We start from the raw sequence: 22553 nt of genomic DNA on the forward strand, positions 1-22553 counted from the left end.
CCTATCACCTACTAAATATAGGACCTTGGGCAAATACTTCACCTGGAAGCCCAAATTTCCTCTTCTGTAAGTTATTGATGATAACTGATGGCAAAATTAGAATGAAAACTACCATAAATTAAAATAAATGACAATTAATGCAAGAAATATGGCCTTAACAAATAAGAAACAAATGAAAAGAACAAATTAGTCCCTAAGATTCAAAGACCTCTAAAAGTACAAGGTAGAGGTAAAAGACAAAAGAAATGCAAAGTCAAATGTGATCTTCCTTGAAAAGTAAGGAGGAGGCAGAGTGCAACTGGAATCCAAGTATCTAGAGCACGGACACAGGACAAAACCGCCTAAGGGCACCAACCTTGTGAAAATAGAAAGTGAGGCAGCCTGAAGTTGGGGTCACTGCCAAGAACTCAGATGATGTCCCAGTTTGTAGTTCCACTAGGTATCCCAAAATTTATCTGAAAAAACTAAAATCTTTCAGTTCCTAAAGATCTAGAACTAAGTATGGACAAGTTTAAGAGAATAAAACACATGATCAATTCTGTATTTTTTTGTATTAAGTAAGGGATCGGCTTGTTTTTCATATCTTGCTTATTTTACGTGTTAATATTTAAGAGATTTAAGATTTGGCATATTCTGAGATGTTAATTAAATTTATGAGTTATTGTAATATTGGAGATTTTGTTTTCAAAGTAAAAACTGATATTTAAGTCAAATTGGACATATCAGATTTATAAATACAATTTAAAATGTTTACTAAAGTTTCTTTAGAAGAGAATGTTAAAATTTTCAAAATTTAAAAATACTATGCTTTTTTTTTTCTTTTCCTTCCAATACTAAGATGGGACCCCAGGGCTTTTCACATGCTAGGTAACAGTTCTACCACTGAGCCACACCTCCAGCTCTATGTTAACTTTTTAAACTGAATTAAATATTTAAAAAAAAAATAGGTTTCTTAATTTTCTACTTGAAAATATAAAATACTAATTTAAAAAATCTAAATAAACCTGTGCATAGAAAATTGTCTTTGAAAGTAACCAAAACAAAACACAAAAACAAACTTGCATTAACAAAAACCCATTCCAAAGGATTGCTGGGGGAAAATAAGTAATGTTCATATAAATCATTCAGCAAGGAGTCTATCACTTACAACTCAAAACTGTTTCCTGTTATTATTACTATTTATTATGCTGCCTAATGGTTCTGGGAAGGTGGGAAGGATGAAGTGGAAAAGAAGACAAGAAGAGAGTTTTTTATGCCAAACCAAGGACTTTGTGTTTTTTCCCATAAACACTGGAATGCGCCAGGAGGGAATGTGAATTTCATACCACCACTCTGGTTCTGTGAGGAAGGGGCACTACAGTCGTCGAGGCCCCAGTTTATGCCACTGCTACTCCGGGAGAGAAATGTCAGAGATGTTAAGAACTAAAAGACAAAGCACTTGATGAGCTACTGCATAGTAACTAACTGGGTGCCAGGAAGTAGAGGCAGGAGCAAGAAGGAAAAGATGGGTGTTGACCACTTTGTGACAACAGGAAATATGTAAAAGAAATAGGGGAAGCTTCCAAGATTGGTGGAAAGATAGCTGACTCAGTTAGACATCCAGTTTGCAGTATCTGAGAGGAAGGCAGGTTAAGATGCCCAATTATAGTATTGGCAAAACAGGTTGGAATTCAGTTCCCAGGACCAAGATGTTGAATAGACACACAGACTTGGAAATCTTTTAAGATTGCTCTGACTGGGAAATTGAACTGTCCAAGGAAATAGCACAAGATAAACAACTTTATGTAGCTCATTTTAAAGATTAGCTCAAGAAAAGAAACCAGTGAAGAAAAAAGGGAAGAAAGGAATAGGTAGGGAAGCAGAGACCAGAGCAGGATTGAGACAGAGCAGTTCCCTGGAACTAAGCATGAAATAATTTCAAATTGTGCTGCATGAATAGCACTACTGTGAGCACAAGTGAGTGTCTTCTTCCTATGTTCCAATCAAAATTTGTCACTACCAGTACAAAAGACCTATAAAGGAAACTTTATTTTCACTTTAAATGTGGAAGCCAGCAAAGTTCATTTTCTATAAACAAAATAAAAAAATCCAAATTTCTCTAGGAGAAAAAAGCACCTGTATCAAAGCCAAAAGCAACAAAATGTTCAGTTAAAAAGATTTCTTCAGTTTCATATTTTCTGATACTTAAAAGATAAATTTGAAAGTGGTTCTTAATTATTCTAAGAAAAAAATCTTCTCTCGATTCTTCTATATATGCCAGGAGCTAAAACTTTTGGCCAAATTGGCAGGCACAGTAGAGAAACACAAGATGACTTGATGACTTTCACTAATTCACAAAAACTCTGCCACCAGTTACATTTGAATAGAACAGAGGAGGAAAAGATCAGTAAGAAAAGAAATTAAGCATTTATTCTAGCTTTTCAGTAGGAATTACAATTTAAGGTAACTAAAAAGCTACAGCTGATAAAGGAGAAAAAGTTCTTTGCTACAGAAAGTGTGCCCCAAAATTTAATTTAGGCAAGGATTATCAATCGAGGCTAGAAGTATCAAGGGAAAGGTTAAAGAAAACTGGGTATCTGAACGATGTCACAATATTTTGCCACAGATTACTTGCTAATTGAAAGGTTTTTTTTTAATAAAATTTTCTAATTAAAAATTTTAATTAAAGTAATCTGGTCCTGGGCTGGGATTGTGACTCAGCGGTAGAGTACTCCCTTAGCATGGGTGGGACCCAGCTTCCATTCTCAGCACCACATAAAAAAAAAAATAAAGGCACTGTGTTATGTCCATCTAGAAAAAAAAAAAAAAAAGATTCTCTCTCTCCTTGAAAAAAAAGTAATCTGGTCCTAATTGCCAAACTCAGAATCATTCAGAGTAAAACAAACAAACAAACAACAACTACAACAAAAAACCCTAGTCACTATGTACCTCCTGTTTAATATGAATCTAATTAAATTGCTATATCTTACTTCTAGATTGCAGGACCTACAGATGCTAGGGGAACAAGTTAAGTGACATTGCGAAAGAAATCAGACAACTCCAGAATGTGGGACATTACACATGATGACTGGACGGACCTCTATGGGAGGGAGGGAAGGAAGGACCGACTGATGGGTGGATACAAGGGAAGAAGGAGAAGGAACAAGAGGGAGGAAGGAGGGGTGAAATAAGAAAGAAAGAGGGAAGGAAGGAAAAAAGGGAGGGAGGGAAGAAAGGTATGGTGGGGTGGGTAAGAGGAGAGGCGCACTGCTCTATGTCAAGAGTCAAGAGTCTAAAGAAGCACATCAAACACAAAGGGTGACTCTCAAATAATTGCTGTTGAGAAAAACAGTTAAAAAGGCAGTATGTGCTGGGAGCAGTGGTGCACACCTGTAATCAGAGGATCGTGAGTTCAAAGCCAGCCTCAGCAAAAGTGAGGCGCTATGCAACTCAGTGAGACCCTGTATCTAAATAAAATACAAAATAGTGCTGGGGATGTGGCTCAGTGGTTGAGTGCCCCCTGAGTTCAAACCCTGATATTTTTTGACCCCCGAAAAAGGCAGTCTTGGGACAAGTGGAAACATTCAACAAGGACCTGGCATGAGCTAATATTGGGGAATCACACTGTTACTTTGTTGATGTGAAAAAGGTGTCATGGTTAGGCAGAAGGTCCTTGTTTCTTAGACACAGAAGTGAAGTATCCTGATGTCTTTATTTTCACTTTAAAAACATTCAATAAGCTGAGTGATAGCCTAGGTGGTCTACTTTTTTTAAGTTTGAAAACTTTCACAATAAAATGTTTTCAAAAAGTTAAATGGAAACTATAAAATATGCATAAACAAAATGAATATATAAAATAATATCAATAATAGTTAAAAATAGCTGGATACTTTCTTGACTTGAAAAAATAAGAAGCATGAATACTGAAAAGAAAGGAAAAACTACTATCCTTTGAAGATATAATTGTATATCTACAAATCAAAGAAAACAATCAAGGTAGTGGCTACAAAAATATAAAAAATGCCAAATGTCTAACTAGTTAGAAAAAAAAATGGAAGAAAAAAAGATGCAACTTATAACAGCCAAAGATAAAATCACCCCTTGAGGAACCTAGGGGCCCCCAGCCACTACTCTGCCTGTGTTCTCCTCATCTTGATGACAACCACAGAAGTGAACCTTGTGCATGCGACCATAGGCCATGGTGCTCTGGTAGAGCTACCCACCCACAGTGTCAATGGCCAGGTTTTTACACAGGACATAATTAGGGACTGGAGTCAGTAGGTAAGAAATACGTAACAGCTAAATGAGGAAAACAATATATACTGAGGGTTATCAGAGTAGTCTCAAATAACTAAAAATAAAAGCTCTTTAGTAGAAAACCCAGTTTTTAAAATAAGAACACTGTTTTCCCCTCAGAAATCCTAAATCTTTAATAAATCAATGCAATCTCAAAATGCTAGTGAATTCTTTCTGGAAACCCAACAAACTAACACGAAGTAATGAGGAGGAATTAACAGGTATGAAAACAGAAAAAGCAAAGCCCTGCTCCCGGCTCACATTTTTTAAGAGGACAGAGATGATGTTAAAATTTCTTGATACAATGTTCGTTTCATTATCTTAATGTTCCATAGGTAGTTCACAATTTGTGAAGGCCAAGTGACAAAAAAATCCGGAAATACATGTCCCAGTAGTAGCAGTACAGAAGGAGAGACGCTGTGCTGGAAAGGGCAGCGCCACCTTCTTTCAGCTCTCTTCACTGCCAGGATGATCAAGAAGCATTGCCCAGACTTCTTGCAGTGCTTATCTATCCATCTCCCTTTAATCCCAGCCCTCTATCATTTCTTAGTTAAAAGCTCTTATAAACTACTGAGTTTCCTCATCTGTAAAATGAGGCCAATCACTTTTTCGGAGTTATTTTTAGGGAATAGATGAGGGAGTCCCTATAGTATGTGCCACATAGTAACATTTTGCAAAATACTAGCTACTAATTAGATGCTAAATCATCAACACCATCCTGCTTCCATTACACAGGTTTTATATTTTAATCTCAGGTTTAAATGTTGCAATTTTTTTCCTTATGTGTGTATTTTACTAAAACTTGCATTAAATTCTTTTTAAAAGTGGACAATATGTTGAAAAAATAAGCATCACAATAGTAAGAGTATAGTAACTGCTGCTCCAAATGCATTTCCTGCTACAGGAAAGAATTAATAGAAAATGGACATCATTATACTGAACAAGGGTGGGTTCACCTCACTTAGTGAAGGCAATGATTTCGCAAGGCCTATGCTCAACCTAACTGTGTATGCTGTGAGGGGTTGTTTTCTAGTCAATCCTGATGACCCCAAACCTCACAGAAGCGCTGATTAATCCCTTCTCAATTAAGTAAGTAAAATCAGAACATCTTAATTTTTACTGAAAGAGAAATATATTTTCCATTAATTCAATTCTGCTTTCCTTCTATACAGATACATCCTTGATGACACAAGGATCAGGAAATGCCAAATTCACCTTTACCTGAGAGTGTAAATAACTTTTCATCTCTCACCCATGATCTTCCACTGCCCTACCCTCTTACCATACCCTCCACTGCAACAAAGGTGAAAGAGGAAAAAATAACCTTTTCTCAGGATATCATACATTGTTAAGTACTATCTGGTCAAAACTCTTAAAAGTTACTCCTACTGTGATCTTTCTATATTTTCTTTTCTCTCCCTCTCAAGCTCCCCTACCCTTACCATTTATCTTGCACCTAGCTCTATTACTGCTCCATTCACTTTGTTATCATCTGTGTAAATAATCTCAACTGTGTGCACCTGAAAGCAAGAACACATTTTTTCTCTTAAGTTTTCAAATTCTCAGAGGATTCTCCAGCAGAAAGCCTAACAGTAGGTCCTGGAATGTTTTGAAGTAAGTGAATAAAATATATTACCTACAAGAGCCCTGGACTGGTAATCAGAAAGTCCAGACTCTACTCTTGTTAATGCAATTTGGAATTTCTGTAGCTTTCTATTTAAGTTTGAATTTTTTAATCTATAAAGTGGGACTTTACTTGCTCTGCTATTGTACAGTTTCATAAAATGAGATGATGAAAGTAAAAAGTGCTTATTGTTATATTAGTTTAAATAACACCATAGTTACTTCTGAAAATTAATATTATTTGTCAACCAAATTTATAAATGTAAGTAGGAACAGGACAGTTGTTCCATTACGATATGTAGATTTAATGTTTACTTGCTTTTTCTTTAAATAAATTTTTTTAAAAAAAGCTAAAGACAGTTGGTAAGGCATTCATTTATATTATTTCTTCAAGAGTATTATGCTTGTGCTATGAAAAAGAAATAATCCATGTTAATTGTGCCATGTCTTCCAATCTTAATTATAATTTAGATATAAAACATTTGGGTATTTCTTACCAGGTTCTGGGAGGTCTAATTTCGCCCGCTTTAGTTCTGCCATAGAAATCTGAAGTTGGTCTATTACAAAATCATCTTCAAAGAAAAAATCCTTTGCTAGAGTCTCCTGAAGAAATTCTACAAGTTCTTCCATAGACAATTTCATTAGATGTTCTAAGAAAGGATGACAGAAATGCAAATGCTAAGTCAACAGTTACTTTAGGTTGAAAAGATAATATATTCTATTTGGTATAGCACATTTATAAAAAGGGCATTGAAAAAACCTAAACAACTTTCACATGGCCTTGTGAATGTTAAAAGAAATTTTTTCTGATACTGAAATGGTCACAAAGAAATGCAGGTTGATCTTACTGGGGAGAAAGAGGAGCTGGCAAATACTGTCAAACACCTTCTCATTGGTTTAAGAGTAATAATATATAGGCATTAATAGTAACCCAGAGTAAGAGCTTCTCTGAGACAACTGACAGAGAAAGGCACCCAGGAAGACATGAGGCCTTTCTCTTTTATTGATTTAAAGCTCCAACTGTCACAGGCAAATCCACTTCTAAGTCTGTATTTATTAGTGGTTCAGAACGTTTTTTAAAAGGGATTATTAATTTGTAGAGTTTATTTCTGCATATGAAAATAGTTTCATTTGAAAAAATTTCAAACTACAGACACAATTCGGAAAATAAAAACCCACTAAGATCATACTACCCAATACCTTACTCACAGGTATGTATATTCACATGTGCATATGTGTATCAATTCACAAAATTAAATGATATTTACAAAGTTATTCACCTTCTTGCTTGTTCCCATTCAATAATATATCACTGATATCTCTCACTTCAACAGATATGATTTTATACCATCATTATTCATAGTGATATAATAGTGCAATGTAATGAATGCATTGTAATTTGCTTAATTAGTCTTCTAGTTATGGACATTCAGATTGTTTCTCATTTTTTGCTATTTAAACCACTTTGCCATGAACCTCTAGTAACAAAGTCTCTAAATATTAAGGCAATGTGGAAGAAAGAGAAAAAAGAAAAAACCTCTTAACCACTGAGTAAGTGTCCCAAAAGAAGTTTTTCTGCTTTATGCTTTATTTTTTAATTGGCAAATAAAAAATTGTATGTATTTAAGGTGTAAAACATGGTCTATTACAAAACCATCTTCAAAGATGATTTGGTGTATGTATAACATTGTGGAATGATTAGACCAACCTAATTAACATATCCATCAAACATTTATTTTTGTAATGAGAACACTGAAAGTCTACCTACTTTGCAGTTTTCAAATATTCACTAATATTATTAGTTTCAGCCACTAGGCTGTACAATAGATCTCCAGAACCATTCCTCTGTCCAGCTGAAACTTTTTTACCTCTTAGTAACATCTTAGTAACATCTTAGTAACATCTCTCCATCCTCCCTGCCTTTCAGGTTTTGAGGCTTCACATGGTGATGAAGGAAATTAGTTTAAGCTCTTGAGCTTTGTTTCCCTAGCCAAAAAAAAAAAAATAAAGAAAGAAAGAAAAAATAAAAAATACAGAGCAGCAGAGAAATTTTTCTACACTTTATTTAGTCCAATGATATGCTAGTATATAAAGTAACTGCTGTGCTTAAAGTTTATTTACAAAGGGTAAAGAAACTTTTTACTTGTCAAAATTGATAAAGGGTCATATAAATAAAAACAATTTAAGAAGAAAAAAAGAGCTACAAAGTGTTTCTACTTTTTCACTGTTTAGGGAACATTGATATCTCTTAATAAAAATTTTATTTTTGTTCCACACCTCATTTTATTCATAATCTAGAGAGAAAGGAAGTAACTGAAGTGGAGGAGAGGCAGGAAGAGAAGAAAGAGGGATTTCACTTGGTTGTAAGACAGAACCCTGGGTCTTGGATAGCAATTTGTTGTCAAAGATTTTGTCATGGTGCTTTAGTCTGTGTATTGAGGAAACAGAGCCTGAATACAAGGGAAAAGAATCACCACGCTTCTGAATCCTTTTCTTGAAAAGAGTAAACAATACAAAGGTATCTTATAATGGGCATTCTTATTCCTAGGTAAAAGTGTGGTTGATCTGGCCCTCTGAAGTCCACTCTGTTCACATAAATAACATAACAATCTTACATCAAAGTACCTAGCATGTACTTAGAACACCAAGCACAGTAGACAGAAAAACCATAAACATAACCTCATGCACTCAACTGGCTCCTACTGCAGATGGGATACTGAGGAGATCATTCAAGGACAACATGAGAGAGCAGAGTATACGTGGAACGTGAAATTATGTGGTATGGTCTAGATTAGAAGTACTATATAAAGTTCTAAAACTTTCAGTGATTCACACCTCTGTATAGTTTTAAGAAGAGCCACAGAATGCTTACGGTTGAACTGAGACTTTAAAGTGAATATGATTCTTCACATTCATGAAGAAAATCTCATTTCTTAATTTTAAAGTAAGGCATAGCAACTCAATTTACAGAGCCCTTGAAATACTGCAACTGAGACTAAAATGTGTTTTGTTGTTTTGTTTTAAAAAACAATCCTTTCCACATTTATGCAACTACAGACACTGCCTTTACTTGCCTCAGAGGCCATGACACAGTCAAGCAGAGCCAATCTATAAATTCCCCATCTACAACTTAGAGCTGGAAGCTCTTATTCCTAAATGAAGGAAACAATAATAGAAATATTCTCTGTAGCACCCTTAAATCCTGAGGCTAAAGCTCTCTCTGTTCTATTACAAACTTGAAATTCAGATCAATGAAAAGAACAAGAAGATCCAGTGAACACAGGGTTAGAAGTGATGGTGGGATGTGATGATCATTATTATCCAAAGTACATGAATGAAGACACAAATTGGTGTGAATATACTCTGTGTACAACCAGAGATATGAAAAGTTGTGCTCTATATGTGTAATAAGAATTGTAATGCATTCTGCTGTCATATATAAATAAAAAATTAATTAAAAAAAGATGCAGTGAAAACCACTATTTTAGAATATCATTATTAGTGAAACCAACAAATTTCATTCTACCACTCCAGTGAAACTGTTATAAGGAGAAAAGAATCCAAGATCTTTGCCATATACAGCTCTAGTAGGAAAAAGAACCACAAAAAAGTAAACTACCAACTGAAGAAAACTTCCCCACTGATTCTCAAGGACTTTTTTTATACTATCACAGAGACAATGGATGAGGAGCCCAGTGGGGATTGACACATCAAAGTTAAAATAAGTCTTGATTTTTATGAAATCTTCAGTTAAAACATTTTCTTACTTTTGTGTAATTTTAAGATTGTGTAAGACATGGCAGTAAGAACTCGTTCTCCTTCAAAGATGTAGATATCCCATATTCTGAGGTTTAGAGTAAAGGGAGTCTGTAATGAAAAATAAAACAAAACAGAAGTAAGATTAACAGTTTGCCTCACCTTGTGATCAGAATTTTATGATAGAGTTTTGTAAATAAATACTTACACGATCAAGGAAACATTGAAAAAACCATTTCATTGTGTAAAAACTCGTGTAGATTTCTTGAGTATCCTAAAAAAACAAAGACCTCACAATTTCTGGATTGTAACCAACAGAATATGACAATACAATACACAAAATTAGGAAGGATAATGGAGATAGCTGTCAAGGATAAATATAAAAAAAACCACCTTTGGGGCTGGGGTTGCAGAGTGCTTGCCTAGCACACGTGAGGCACTGGGTTCGAGCCTCAGCACCACATGAAAATAAATAAGTAAAATAAAGATATTTAAGAAAAAAAAAAAAACATCTCTTTACAACCTTTTTCTTGATTTCTTTTCCTATTCTTACTTTTTCTCCCAAAATTTTACCTTTCAAGATTAACCCCAGAATAAATTTCTCATGAAAGGACTGTAATACATTTATTTTTCACTAACATATTTTACAATTAACTATCTTTGTTTTACTGAAGTATTATATCTTATAGTAAAGCACACATATATTTCATGAGGAATGAGTTTGTAAGACCCTTAAAATACTTTTTGTGCAATTCAAAAACCTCCAAAGTACTAAGAAATCACATTTCATTTAAAAACTTCATTGTTTCCACTCATCAGCTTCACAGAAATCTGAATCTACTAATTAAAACTGTGATAGATCATCAATATTAAATTTTACAAATCTAATTTCATCAAACTGGAAATTGTAACTGTTTAGTAAATGAAATGGATGACACTATAAATTAATGAGTTAACTGAGGCCAAAGACCAAATATCAATGTAGCTTCATTATTAAAACAGGTGGGTGTTAAGTCAGTGTCACATCTACCTACCAAATGTTGCTTAAGCTTGGACAGAAATTTATTCAGTATTTTTTCATGATGTTCTTGAAACCTCAAGAGTTTAGGGAAACCTTGGACAAAAAAGCCTATAATACAAACATAAAAACAGTACTTCAGAAACAATATCCACAAAACACCAATTTAAAAATGCAACACATTTCTTTCATGCCTATCAAAAGAAAAAAGAAACATCTAGTACTTACCAAGATAATTTTCCTTCCCACCAAAACCATAATTGTATACAAACTTTTGGGTAATGAGACTTTTACCTAGGATTTGTTGTTAACATTCACCTATATTTTTATAAAATATATTTTCTGTAAAAGGCAGAATATTTCTGAATTAAAGGAAAACTAGTAGACTAACCCCCCCCCCCAAAAAAAAAAAGAAAACTGAGATTATTAATCAAGATTATGTGTTCTTTTTAAGACCTTGGGCCATATCTTAAATGATTGAATTGTTTATAGTTCTAATCTTAACTACTTATCATTTGGTTTTACTGTTAATGTATTAAACATTTATTTACATTTTCAAGTTTACTTTAACAATTTCTCTAGTACCATTTTTCCAAAGTTTTTATCACTTTTTAACACTTTCTGTAAGCTATATTTAACATAAGCTAAAACAATGTTACATCAAAAATCATATTTTAATCCAATTGATTATACAATATAATCTGTAAGATTTTTAGTTATAAATGGTTAAGTTAGTATTAATTTGTATATTTAATTCACTGAACTTTATACATCTATTTTTTTTAATTAATTTTTATTGTTGGTTATACATCTATTTTTATTCACGAGTTTCCTTTCAGATATATTTAAAAGGATATAAGTTCAGTGGACTCTTATTTCTCCACCTTAGTGTTTTCAACCTGGTTTCTAAGCAACTTTGAAAGATGTTAATAGATTTTCTATGCTTTTAAAAAGAACCTGGGGTAAATAGTGTATGTTACATGTTGTTCCTGGATATTTATGATGTATATTAACTTATTAATTAACGTCTTTTAGATTTCATGAAACATTTTGCTTTGCTTTTCTCAATCTCCCAGTTTATCTGAACTTGTAGTCTATTTTTTTCCCACAAAACATCTGTTTCCAAAAAACAAAACTTTGTTCCTTCAAGAACTTCAGGAACACAATACTGGGAAACATTGCTTTACAATCTGAGCAGAACTCTCTCTTAACTTTATTGCTCAGTTTTTGAAGGTATGTGTAAAAATTTCCAGAGGTAGAGATTCTATTCTTCTCTCAGTAATATTTTCCAGTGAAATGATTTTTTTTAAAAAAATCTTTATCTATCAATGTTGTTTTCATGGTCAATTTGACAAGAATGGGAGTTGGAAAAATTTCAAGAAAAGTATGATTTTTTGAAAAAGTCAATGCACTTCAGTAATAACTAACTCAGTGATACAAAGATATCTAATATTTATTCATTTTTCAGTGATATCCCAGGCTCAGTATTTTAAATCTTCTTTTTTCTAGCCTTACCTTTGATTCTTCATATTTACAAGTGATACCACTTTAATAAAGGAAATGCAAAGGATAGAGGGTACTTTAGATAAAACTTCATAAGCAGGCATAGAAACAAATATTTCTAAGTACAAACTCACCCATAAAAATGACCTATACTTCACTGAAAGAATAAATGTTAGGATAAAATTGCTTTACAGATTAGACTGGCGACAATAATTGCTAGCAAATAGGTTTTAAAAGAAATGATTATTTTCTAAAATTAGATAGGCTTCTACATAATTATATATCACTTAAATTGTATACTTCATTGCACTCAAGACAAATCAGCAATACCACTGCATGGGGAAGCAAAATAAAGACTGATAAGGAAGAGTTCTTTTTCCTCAAGATGTCTTTTTAAATGATACTGCCTATTGAATGTCAACTTAACATAATAATATATCTTACAACTGGAGTCCAGAAACCATTAACATGTGTTAAAACAATTGGCAAAAAACACTGATAGACTAAAGCAAACACACATACACACATGCACACACCCCTCACACCCCTCCACACACAACACCCCTACAAAAGTCACTTGCTAAGATTGTCAGATTTAATATACAATGGACTATGGAAGGCCATAACTTTGAAAACGTTAAAATAGCACTTTCCAAGGAAGGTCCCCACAACATAGAGCATAAATATTCACAAAGTGAATGTAGGTGATTCATTCTTAAGAGTAATTGGTATTACAAGTTTTAATTTGATACTACCATATAAATGAACTGGAAAAAAAACTTTGCCTTAATATAAATGTTACTTTTATTTCCAAAACAAATTGCAATCCAAACTCTACAAAAAAAAATTTAATGAACATGCTTGGCAAATATTAGGAAAATTCATTAAAAACAATCTGCTAATCTGAAAACCAAAAATTATGCATGTTTTGGAATATTAAACAATCTAGTGCCCAAAACATGTCATCAGCCATTTACTTAAAATGGAACAAAATTTATGGCTGGAAGAACTAAAACTCACACTTGAAATACGAAACTACTGTGTTATTATGTACTTTTCCTTTAAATGCCTAAATGTCATGTCATTTCTCAGTTAATATTCTTTGACAAGAAGTCATACATCACAATATCCAGTCAATGGTAATATTTAACTGAAATGGTAACTGCATGACTGTCTAAAAGTTTTGATCAAAAGGTATCTTTTATTTCTTCTAAATAATATAGCTTTTCCTAAATTCCTCCAAACCTGAATTAGTTTCTTCTGACTGAGGGCAAGTAAAAAAATTAAAAAATTTTAAAATACCAACAATACACTTTGGGGAAATGACAAAGAAAAATCAGTGTGAACTGAAAAAGTTAGAAAAAAGTTTAATAACAAAAACCAAAAGAATTAGAAACAAATACCAACTGAACAAGCTCTGAGACATTAAGTTTGTTGTACTAATTCTACCAGGCATCTTTGACTTTATTTTCATTTACCTTTTACCCTCTCTGATTTTATTGCTTATGATAACATATGGGTGTTCTTACCATGCATGGCATGTTTGGGGCCCGAGAAGAGTTTGACCAGGGCCCAGAAGGCATCTTCCTCGTTCATGTACATGAGGAGTAGAGCTGTGATCTGGCTCATCCCCTGACAGTACCCAACTTCCTAAAGAGCAAAAGAAAGCACAGACACTGGAGTTCAGAATACAACTACAGATATCACAAAATGCCTAGATAGATTATTTAGTGGGCATTTCTAAAGGTAAGTATTACAATCTTTACAGCATAATGCCATATGTTATAAAAGAATAAAAAACTCTCATATAGAATAATCACACAGGTGTAGACAAAGTTTAAGTCTTTTTTTAAAATCATCTTCTGTTTGATACTGTTATGCTCTCTTTAAAGAGTACCAATATTATTTCATTTTGTTTTATTTTAGCTCACTATTCTTCCTCTTTGCTCAGATGTTAGCAATCTCTCTCCTCCTCCAAGTCCAAGTTTGCTATCTTATTTCCTCTATATTTCTGGACCCTTAAATAGATACTTTTTGGATGCCCACCCAACCTACACTGTTCTAAGAGCTACCCACTCTCCTCATAGTCCCTGCTTTGAAATGGCCTTAGTGATTCATGCTTCTGTAATAGGAACCATAGCTGATGGACCAGATGAGGACACCTGACACCAAGAGAATAATTAATTGGTTTCATGGACTAATCAGACACTCTACTCTCTCTAGGAAATGTGAACAAAGCCAGAGGGCTACAATCACATGGAGTTATGTACTCTAATAGTATGCTGTTCTGTGAGTGGAATTTCAGCCATGGAATAACCAGCAAGCAGGTAAAGGAAGCCATCTGGAGACAGACACAGTAGAATACACAATTCACAGAGATAGTCAGAGATACCATGTGGCCCCACAGAGAGGGGGAGAAAGTATAGCTATTCTCCCTGAATGCTTCCCACCTTTCAGCTCCAATTCCCATGAGGCCAGGTACAGCTTCATTTCCATGAGAAGTGCCTTTAGTAAATCCCTTTTGACATTTCCCCAGTTTAAGCTGACTTCTGCTCTTGTTCAAAGGTTCTCCTCCCTAGAATCTTGTCAACAGGTATTTATTTAACAGCCATGTTAGGTCTCTCCCCAGAATGGTACATGCCTTAAGAGTAGTATGTTTATTACTAAAAAGTTTAGTTTTATTCTACTCATACTGAACATCATCTGATACATAAAACGTAATACTGGAAGACAACCTTTTAGGACTTATTAAAGAATTATTGAGTCAAGCAAAAATTAATCTATCCACCAACTTCCTGTCCTACCTTCCCATTCCTGACTTGTTTGTTTAAAAGTTATAACAAATACCATAAAACATAACAAAACAATCTGTAGCGGGAGAGAAAAAGTGAGATTTACTGGTGTACTATGGTCATATCTTGTTTTTTCCACTTCCAAATCACTTCTGTTCTAAGACCTCAGGGTTACTATGGAAGCCATAAAGAGAGCCACAGAACTAAAAGGTCCTGGGATGAAGAAATGAGGCTACAAGGGCCTTATTAGGTAGGGGGTGCCAAAAGGAACCTCCTGTTTCTTGGAATACAAGTAAAGAATAGGGCATGCTCAGACTTACCGTATTATAGATAGAATATGCAGCAAGAACATGAAATAAGGATTGTTGTCTAGAGAAATAAAAATTTAATTAAACACAATTTAGTTATTTCATACTTTTAAAATTACAAACTTACAAATAATCCAGATAAGATTTACAATTGCAATAAAGAAATTCTCCTAAGTGCATATGAAAACAGTACACTCAACAGTCTAAATTTGAGACTAGATAGCTTCATTCTGACAGAAAGATTTACACCCAAAACACAAAGGAGTTCAACATGTCTTACACTGTTGCAACCTTTTAAACAGAAGCCACTGGATTAACAAAACAGAGGCAAGGCCTTCTGAAGACTCCATGACAACACCAACTAAGTGTAATACCTAACAGAACTGGGCAGTGTCCTCCAAAAAGCCGGACATGCTCTATAGTAGCCTCCAAGAGAAGGTAGCTTGTTATGCTTTCCATAGCCAGAATGCAGGTATTGAGGTTCAAGGGTGGAAACAGGAGTAGCTCTACTCACTGTTATCCCAAATGACTGACTCCCTAGGAAGTTTTCTGCTTCCCATCCCTGCAACCTTAGGCTCTGTTGATCTAGATATCTTAGTTCCAAAAGTGCAGGTTCCACCAGGAGACATAACGTTGATTCCATAAAACTGGACTGCCATACAACCGCTTTTGAGTTCTTTATGCCTCAACAGACAAGGAGGGGGATTGATCCTGATTACCAAGGGGAAAAATGATTGCTACGATATAACAGACATAGGAGAAATATGTCTGGAATACAGGAGAACACTGGGGCATCTCTTAGTATTACCAAGCTCTGTGGTTAAAGTCAATGGAAAGCTATTAATTTTTTCCAATTCGGGCAGAACTGGCAACAATCCAGACTTTCCAGGAAAGAAGGTTCTACCAGAAAAAGAACTATAACCAGCAGCAGTACTTGATGAGGGCAAATGATACATAGAATGGGCAGTGGAAGAAGGTTACTATAAATACCAGCTATGCCCATATGGGAAGTCGGAGAAATTACTGTAATTTTACAAACACTTCTTCCTCACTTTGGTATGAGAGAGAGAGAGTGTGTATGTGTGTGTGTGTGTGTATGTGTGTTTGTGTGTGTGTTTATGTACACACAAACAAAATTTTCTTCTTTATGATAATTACACTTATATGACAGTATTTAAATTCAGGATAGAAAAGCAGAGGTCTGAACATGGCCCAAGGACTTGATATCCACTTATGGGAAAAGCATTAAGAGTGTTTTCAGTTGTAAGCAGAATTGTTGTATCATGTTAGACAGAAGAATGAATTTACTACTGTCTTATCTGGAAATTAAGAATTGCTTAAGGAGATGAGTGTCAGTAACCAGTTGGCACAGGTGGACTGTGTCGGTTGGCTCTGTGTAGAAATCTGGCTAGGTTACTGAACACTATTATTTAAACACTCATCTAGATGTTACTGTGAATGTATTTTGTAGATGTGGTTAAAATCCAAATTCTGTTGACTTAAACTGGGGGAAGAATATCCTATGAAATTTGAATAGGCCAGGTTCATTCTGGCTTCCCTGAAAAAGAAATGCCACCTAAGGACAACAGCTTCAGCTTGTGCCCAAGAGTTCTAGCTTGTCCTTTCTGATAGTTTGCTTTGTAGATTTGGACTTGGGAAGCCAGCCCTCAACAACTGGACAAGTCAATCTCTTAACATATATTTCTTACTGGGTTCTACCTTACTGGTTGGCCTCTGACAAATACAGAAGTCAGCAAAATTGTATCTTTCATTCATAAAATGTCATAGCAATGATACACCAGTGTGTGGTCCTAATATTCATTTCCTTAAGTTTCATTTATGCGTGAAATCAAGGTTAGATTTATCACTGACACAGTTTTCAAACACATACAATCTCTCTTTTCTACAACTTTTCATAAAAGTATCTAATGTATTCCTAAGAATTCTCAAGCCAGAAAATGATTCTTCACTAATTTTATAGCATCTACAATGTCAAAGGTTAACATTTTTTAGTTAAGCTAGATCCTAGGTTTTATACCAAATGGACTCAAAATGATTTGCAAATGTTTCAATCTTGGGGATCTAAATAAAAATTACAATCTACATAAAATATCTTAATGCTTTGATAAAGACTATTTATAAATGCTATTATTTACATTTGATAATATTAAACTTTACTTACTTAACACCATATCTGTCTCTAAACATAATATGGTCCCTGAATGTACGGTTGACATCAAGGTCTATTTGTCTGATATCAGGTGAACAACCCCGTGCTCTGTGTTTTAATTTCTGGAGAAGAAAAAGAGAAAGGGAAAAAAAATGCATCTTATGAAAATCACTTGTTCAAAGTCCATGATTTATAGTAAAATGATTTTCATTAAAAAAACTTCCTTTTTGTTGTTTAGGATAACAACTCCTGTGGCTTAAAAAATAAAATCAAAGCAATATAAAATGGTACACAAAACTTTTTCCTACCCTCAGTGTCCCCACTGATTCAACTCCCACTCCTTCCCTCTTCCCTCCCATTGTGTCAATATAGTTAGATTTTTAACCAACTTCCTGGAGTCAGCCTTACTAAGACTGTGTGAAAGCTCTTCATGACTGAGCCAAGCAACCTACTGATTTCATTTCTTTCCAGCACAGTATTTTTATTTTCCTTGGAACTAAGCACCGCCTTGCTTCTTGAGTTGCTTCATTTTCTATATACTTTTAGTTTATTCAATCCCAAATTCACTATAAATGGTACAAATCCCCTTAGGTGATGTTCCAAAGAACACATATGCCACTGACTTGTCTTCCTGAAGGCAAATCCCAAGTGGGCTGCTTGGCCTCAGGGTTGCTGCCCAGGTCGACCTGGGGCTTCCCTCTGTTTTGTTTTGCCCTAGTGTCTCCTGATTCCCGGCTCTCCCATTCTCACTCCCATCTTCACTTTTCTGGTCTATTTCCTTGCTCTGGAGGAACACATTCTCCAGCAGCTCCAGTGAAAGGGTGTGTAGAAACAAGAGGAAGTTTTGGAAACCCTGAATGTCTGATGAGTCTATCGTCTCAATTAACTGTTTGACTGCTTCAAAATCCTAAGTTGGAAAATATTTTTGCTCCAAGGTACTGTTTCATGGTCTTCTGGTCTCCCATTTTGCCAGGGGAATTATTGTCCCTTTATATGCAAGTTCATTTTCCTCTCTGGAAGATGGTAAAGAGCTGCTCTCTCCTTGCTCTGAAGTTACCCCTTTTTCTACTTTTATACACAGAGTTGGGCACTTGGTGTATCTTTTCTTAGAAACTTATACATCTCTCAGCTCAAGAAACTGTCTTCAGTAATTCTTTTGTCAATTTACTTACTCTCCCCTCCCTCCTTCCCATTTTCTCTTTCCAGAACTCTGATTATTACAGTATGGGACCTTCTAGGCTGTTATCTAATTTTCTTGTATGTTCTTTATTATTTCCCATCTATTTGCCTTTAAGTTTTATTCTCTGGAAAATTTCCTCAATTGGAATTTTCTATTGTTTTTCATTTCTCTTAAGTTTTTCATTTCCATTATATTTTTACACTCATAGGCTCTTTGTTGTTCTAAAATGTTCCTTTTTATAGCATCCTACACTAGTTTTATGGATGTAATATCTCCTTATTTTTCTGAAGATATTAAAAATAGTTTTCTTCTTGCTTTCTCATTTGCTTCTTACAAGTTTCTTTTTTCCATTTGCTTTCATTTGCCTTTCATGATAGCCCCTTTCCTTAAATGAACATGCAGTATCTGCTTTTATTTAAAGTGAGACACTTAAAAAAGCTGTGGGGTTTCACAACAGTGTTCTTCACTGTACAGTGATTTAGCCTAGGAGATGCACTGTGGTCCATGAAGTCAGGATCTTTGGGTTTATTTTCTTGTGCTGGCCACATTCCCTAAAGAAGGTTATTCCAACCTTGTCAGGAAGACAAGCACCTGAATGCCATGTTTTAGGACCTGGGTTGAAGAAAAAGACTAGACTGCTCAAAATTCAGGATATTCTATTCCTTTGCTTTCATGAGCGCAACCCACCCCCGCAATGTCTGTGTCCCAGCTGAAAGGACCTCTGCTCCATCCTCTCCCAATAATAAAGTTCCAGTCCTGGGCCAGCACTGGAAGGAAACCTGGAAACTATCCAGCACCTCTGTTTAGCCTCATCTGCACTTCCAGAGATACCTACAGCCAGCAACTCCCAACCACCTTCTGAAGATTTCAGCTATGGTGCATGGTGCTCCTCCATTTTCCCACTATAGCACAAGATTTAGCTTTCTTGGGTTTATTAAATTTACTAAATGCCTGTCTGCACTCTGGTTTCCAAACATTGGCAGCTGTTATTTCTTCTTCTATTTTCTTACATTTTGTGGATTTGCCTTTAAAAAACTCTGCTGTTGGGCTGGGGGTGAGGCTCAAGCGGTAGCGTGGTTGCCTGGCATGTGTGTGGCCCGGATTCAATCCTCAGCACCACATACAAACAAAGATGTTGTGTCCGCCGAAAACTAAAAAAATAAATATTTACAAAATTCTCTCTCTCAAAAAACAAACAAACAAACAAACAAAAAAACCACTCTGCTGTCAATTTATTGGTATTTCAAAGGGAGGGGGAGCTGAAATTATGAGTATGCTTCATTTCCCATGTTTAATCCAACAGAAGATTAAAATTTATATTAACATGTACTTATCTATATTTAAATATAAATAAGCATCTATATACACATGCCATATTGATCCATTTACCACATCCCGACAATACAGATTTCTGCTACATTTATATAAAAACATAGTTTAATTCCTGACTTAAAGTAGAATAGAGGCTATCTGGGTGTGTCTCAAATAATGTGTGTGTATGGTTAAGTGCTTCTGTGTTTTGAGGTAGGAACTAGAGAAGGGCAGTGTCTATATCTTTTTAAAACATGAAGAATGGGCTGCAGGTGTGGCTCCATGGTAGAGCACTTCTCTAGCATGAGGAGGCCCTGGGCTGAGTCCCGGGCACCAGGAAACAGCAATTCAAAACTTGAAGAGTTCCCACAGAATGTTCCTGAGTTCTGAAGACAGAAGAAGACATTTGTAGTACTGTATGAAAATCATACAACCACTGAAATATTATTGTTATTTCTAATAAAAGCTGATAATACAAAAATTTAGTTTAAAAATAATAATTTGTTCATATTTGATCTCAATATTTTACTTCTTTTTTTCTTTTTTTGAACCTCTATTTTATTTATATGTGGTGCTGAGAATCGAGCTCAGCGCCTCACACATGCCAGGCAAGCACTCTATACCACTAAGCCATAACTCCAGCCCTTAATATTTTCTTTTTTAAAAAAGGTAATGGGCAGGACTGGGGCTATAGCTCAGTGGCAGAGCACTTGCCTAGCATGCATGAGGCACTGGGTTTGATCCTCAGCACCACATAAAAATAAACAAACAAAACAAAAGCATTCTGGCCATTGACAACTACAAAAAAAAAATTTTTTTTTTAAGTAATGGGCAAGTACAGAGGTTTCAATTATTGTTATAGGCCTCTTCATAAAAGATGAGACGTGGAAACAAAGGAAGAAAATGTTTGACTAGACATTATGAAAAATGCCTTAAAATAAAATTTAGTTGGAAGGGAGAAGACCCAAACACATTTATAACAACAGCTTCTCTTGAGGACAAGATAATCCATCATAAAAAAAGGTCTCATGACAGAAGCAAAGCCCAGTTAAGCTGGTAAAAAATAACAGGTCAGGAATGTTATTTATGTCCTAAAAGGTTTACAAACTAATGCACATAATACAGTAAATCAAGCACATTTCTTACCTCCTGAAGAAAAGGAGGTTAACAGTTTTTACGTTTTCTCTGAGACTAGGTGGTTGAGATCCATGAATACTATAATAATACAAGAATAAACATTTTATCTTAAAAAAAAATGGGAGCTAATGAACCCATAAACCTACAACAGAAGTACAGTGGAAAGTACTTAGATGAAAAATTAGGAGTATGGCCAATCAAACTGAACCGAGCCAGGCTAAGGCTCACATGAGCTTGTTACCCACTTGTTACAATCTATAAAGTGCATTACTAAACACAAGAGAGATAAATACAAATGAGATACGTACAAGTAAAACAAAAACAAAAACAAAACCAGAGACAAAAGAGCATTGGCTCAGGAGCCAGAACAGTCTGGATTTTAAATCCTACCTCCTTGCTAACACTGGAGTAAAACGTTAATTAAGTTCAGTTTCCTCATTTGTAAATATTGATGATAACAGTAAAACCTGTATTACTGGAAGAATTAAATACAGTAGTTCATATAGAGCACTTAGATAATATCCACGCATAAAAATACTTGAATACAGTCAGCTCTCCTCAAGGTAAAGGAGATAGTAATTTATAAAATACAGTAATATGAAATTTCAAACTAAAACCAGTCATATCCAAATCTGAGGGAAGGGATCAAAAAGGGTGTTTGCAATGTACCTTGAAATTCCATTCCTATATTTCTTCCCTTTTGGAAATGAACTCCTCTCAGGCTCCTATTCTGTGAAGACTTCCCGAACCATAATGTGTCTTCCTTTACTCTTTCCTTTCAACCCAGGCAAGTTTTTTGTTTTACTACTTTTAGAGTATTTAGCACATCAACTAGTGCTAAACACTTCTATGCAATCATGTCTTCTCCAATAGAGAAGAACACTTCCCTGACGCTGCACCTGTTTATGTTTGCATGCTCTTCAGCACCTCAAAGTCTCATCCCAAGAAAGGATACACATGTCATCGAGCAAACTTAAAGGAATGAATGTTCATAATATGCCAGGCTCCAAATAATTTCACCCATCTCAGAAAAATTTTAGTAGATTTAAGATAAAGTAGTTTTACTCCTGGTAAAGTTCCAGTTCATGGGGGGATGTGTGAAGTGCAATGTATACCACTTTCGAGAAAGAAAGAATGAGTCATCGGGAAAGGAAGACCTGGTTGTATAATGATGCTAGGGAAACCTCAAAGTAAAATTAATGTTTATGACAACACTGAAAATTATGAGCTTAAAAACAGTCAAGTCATTTCTGTTTATGCTATGGAAAGTTTTTATTAAATTATACCAGCCATGGGACAATTTTATTCTATGCAAAAAATGAAATAAAATGTAACTGAGGGCTGGGGTTGTAGCTCAGCAGTAGAGTGCTTGCCTAGCACGTGCAAGGCCCTGGGTTCGATCCTCAGCACCACATAAAAATAAATAAAATAAAGGTATTGTGTCCAAATACAACAAAAAAAAATAAATAAATAAAATATT

At 34.8% G+C, this 22553-nt stretch overlaps 1 protein-coding gene across 3 annotated transcripts in view; it reads right to left on the reverse strand.

Annotated features, from left to right (window-relative positions):
- Usp6nl (USP6 N-terminal like) overlaps nucleotides 1-22553 on the reverse strand; it is a 148643-nt gene that overhangs the window by 11884 nt on the left and 114206 nt on the right. For all 3 annotated transcript variants that reach the window (XM_076831703.1, XM_076831702.1, XM_076831704.1), the window contains 7 exons: nucleotides 17458-17567; nucleotides 15288-15336; nucleotides 13705-13825; nucleotides 10689-10783; nucleotides 9863-9928; nucleotides 9666-9765; nucleotides 6396-6548 (listed from right to left, as the gene is read on the reverse strand). In XM_076831703.1, the coding sequence (XP_076687818.1) occupies nucleotides 6396-6548; nucleotides 9666-9765; nucleotides 9863-9928; nucleotides 10689-10783; nucleotides 13705-13825; nucleotides 15288-15336; nucleotides 17458-17567 (694 nt within the window). The remainder of the gene's footprint in view (nucleotides 1-6395; nucleotides 6549-9665; nucleotides 9766-9862; nucleotides 9929-10688; nucleotides 10784-13704; nucleotides 13826-15287; nucleotides 15337-17457; nucleotides 17568-22553) is intronic.

Source organism: Callospermophilus lateralis, chromosome 13 (assembly GCF_048772815.1).
Source record: "Callospermophilus lateralis isolate mCalLat2 chromosome 13, mCalLat2.hap1, whole genome shotgun sequence".
In the NCBI taxonomy this organism is placed as follows: Eukaryota; Metazoa; Chordata; class Mammalia; order Rodentia; family Sciuridae; genus Callospermophilus; species Callospermophilus lateralis.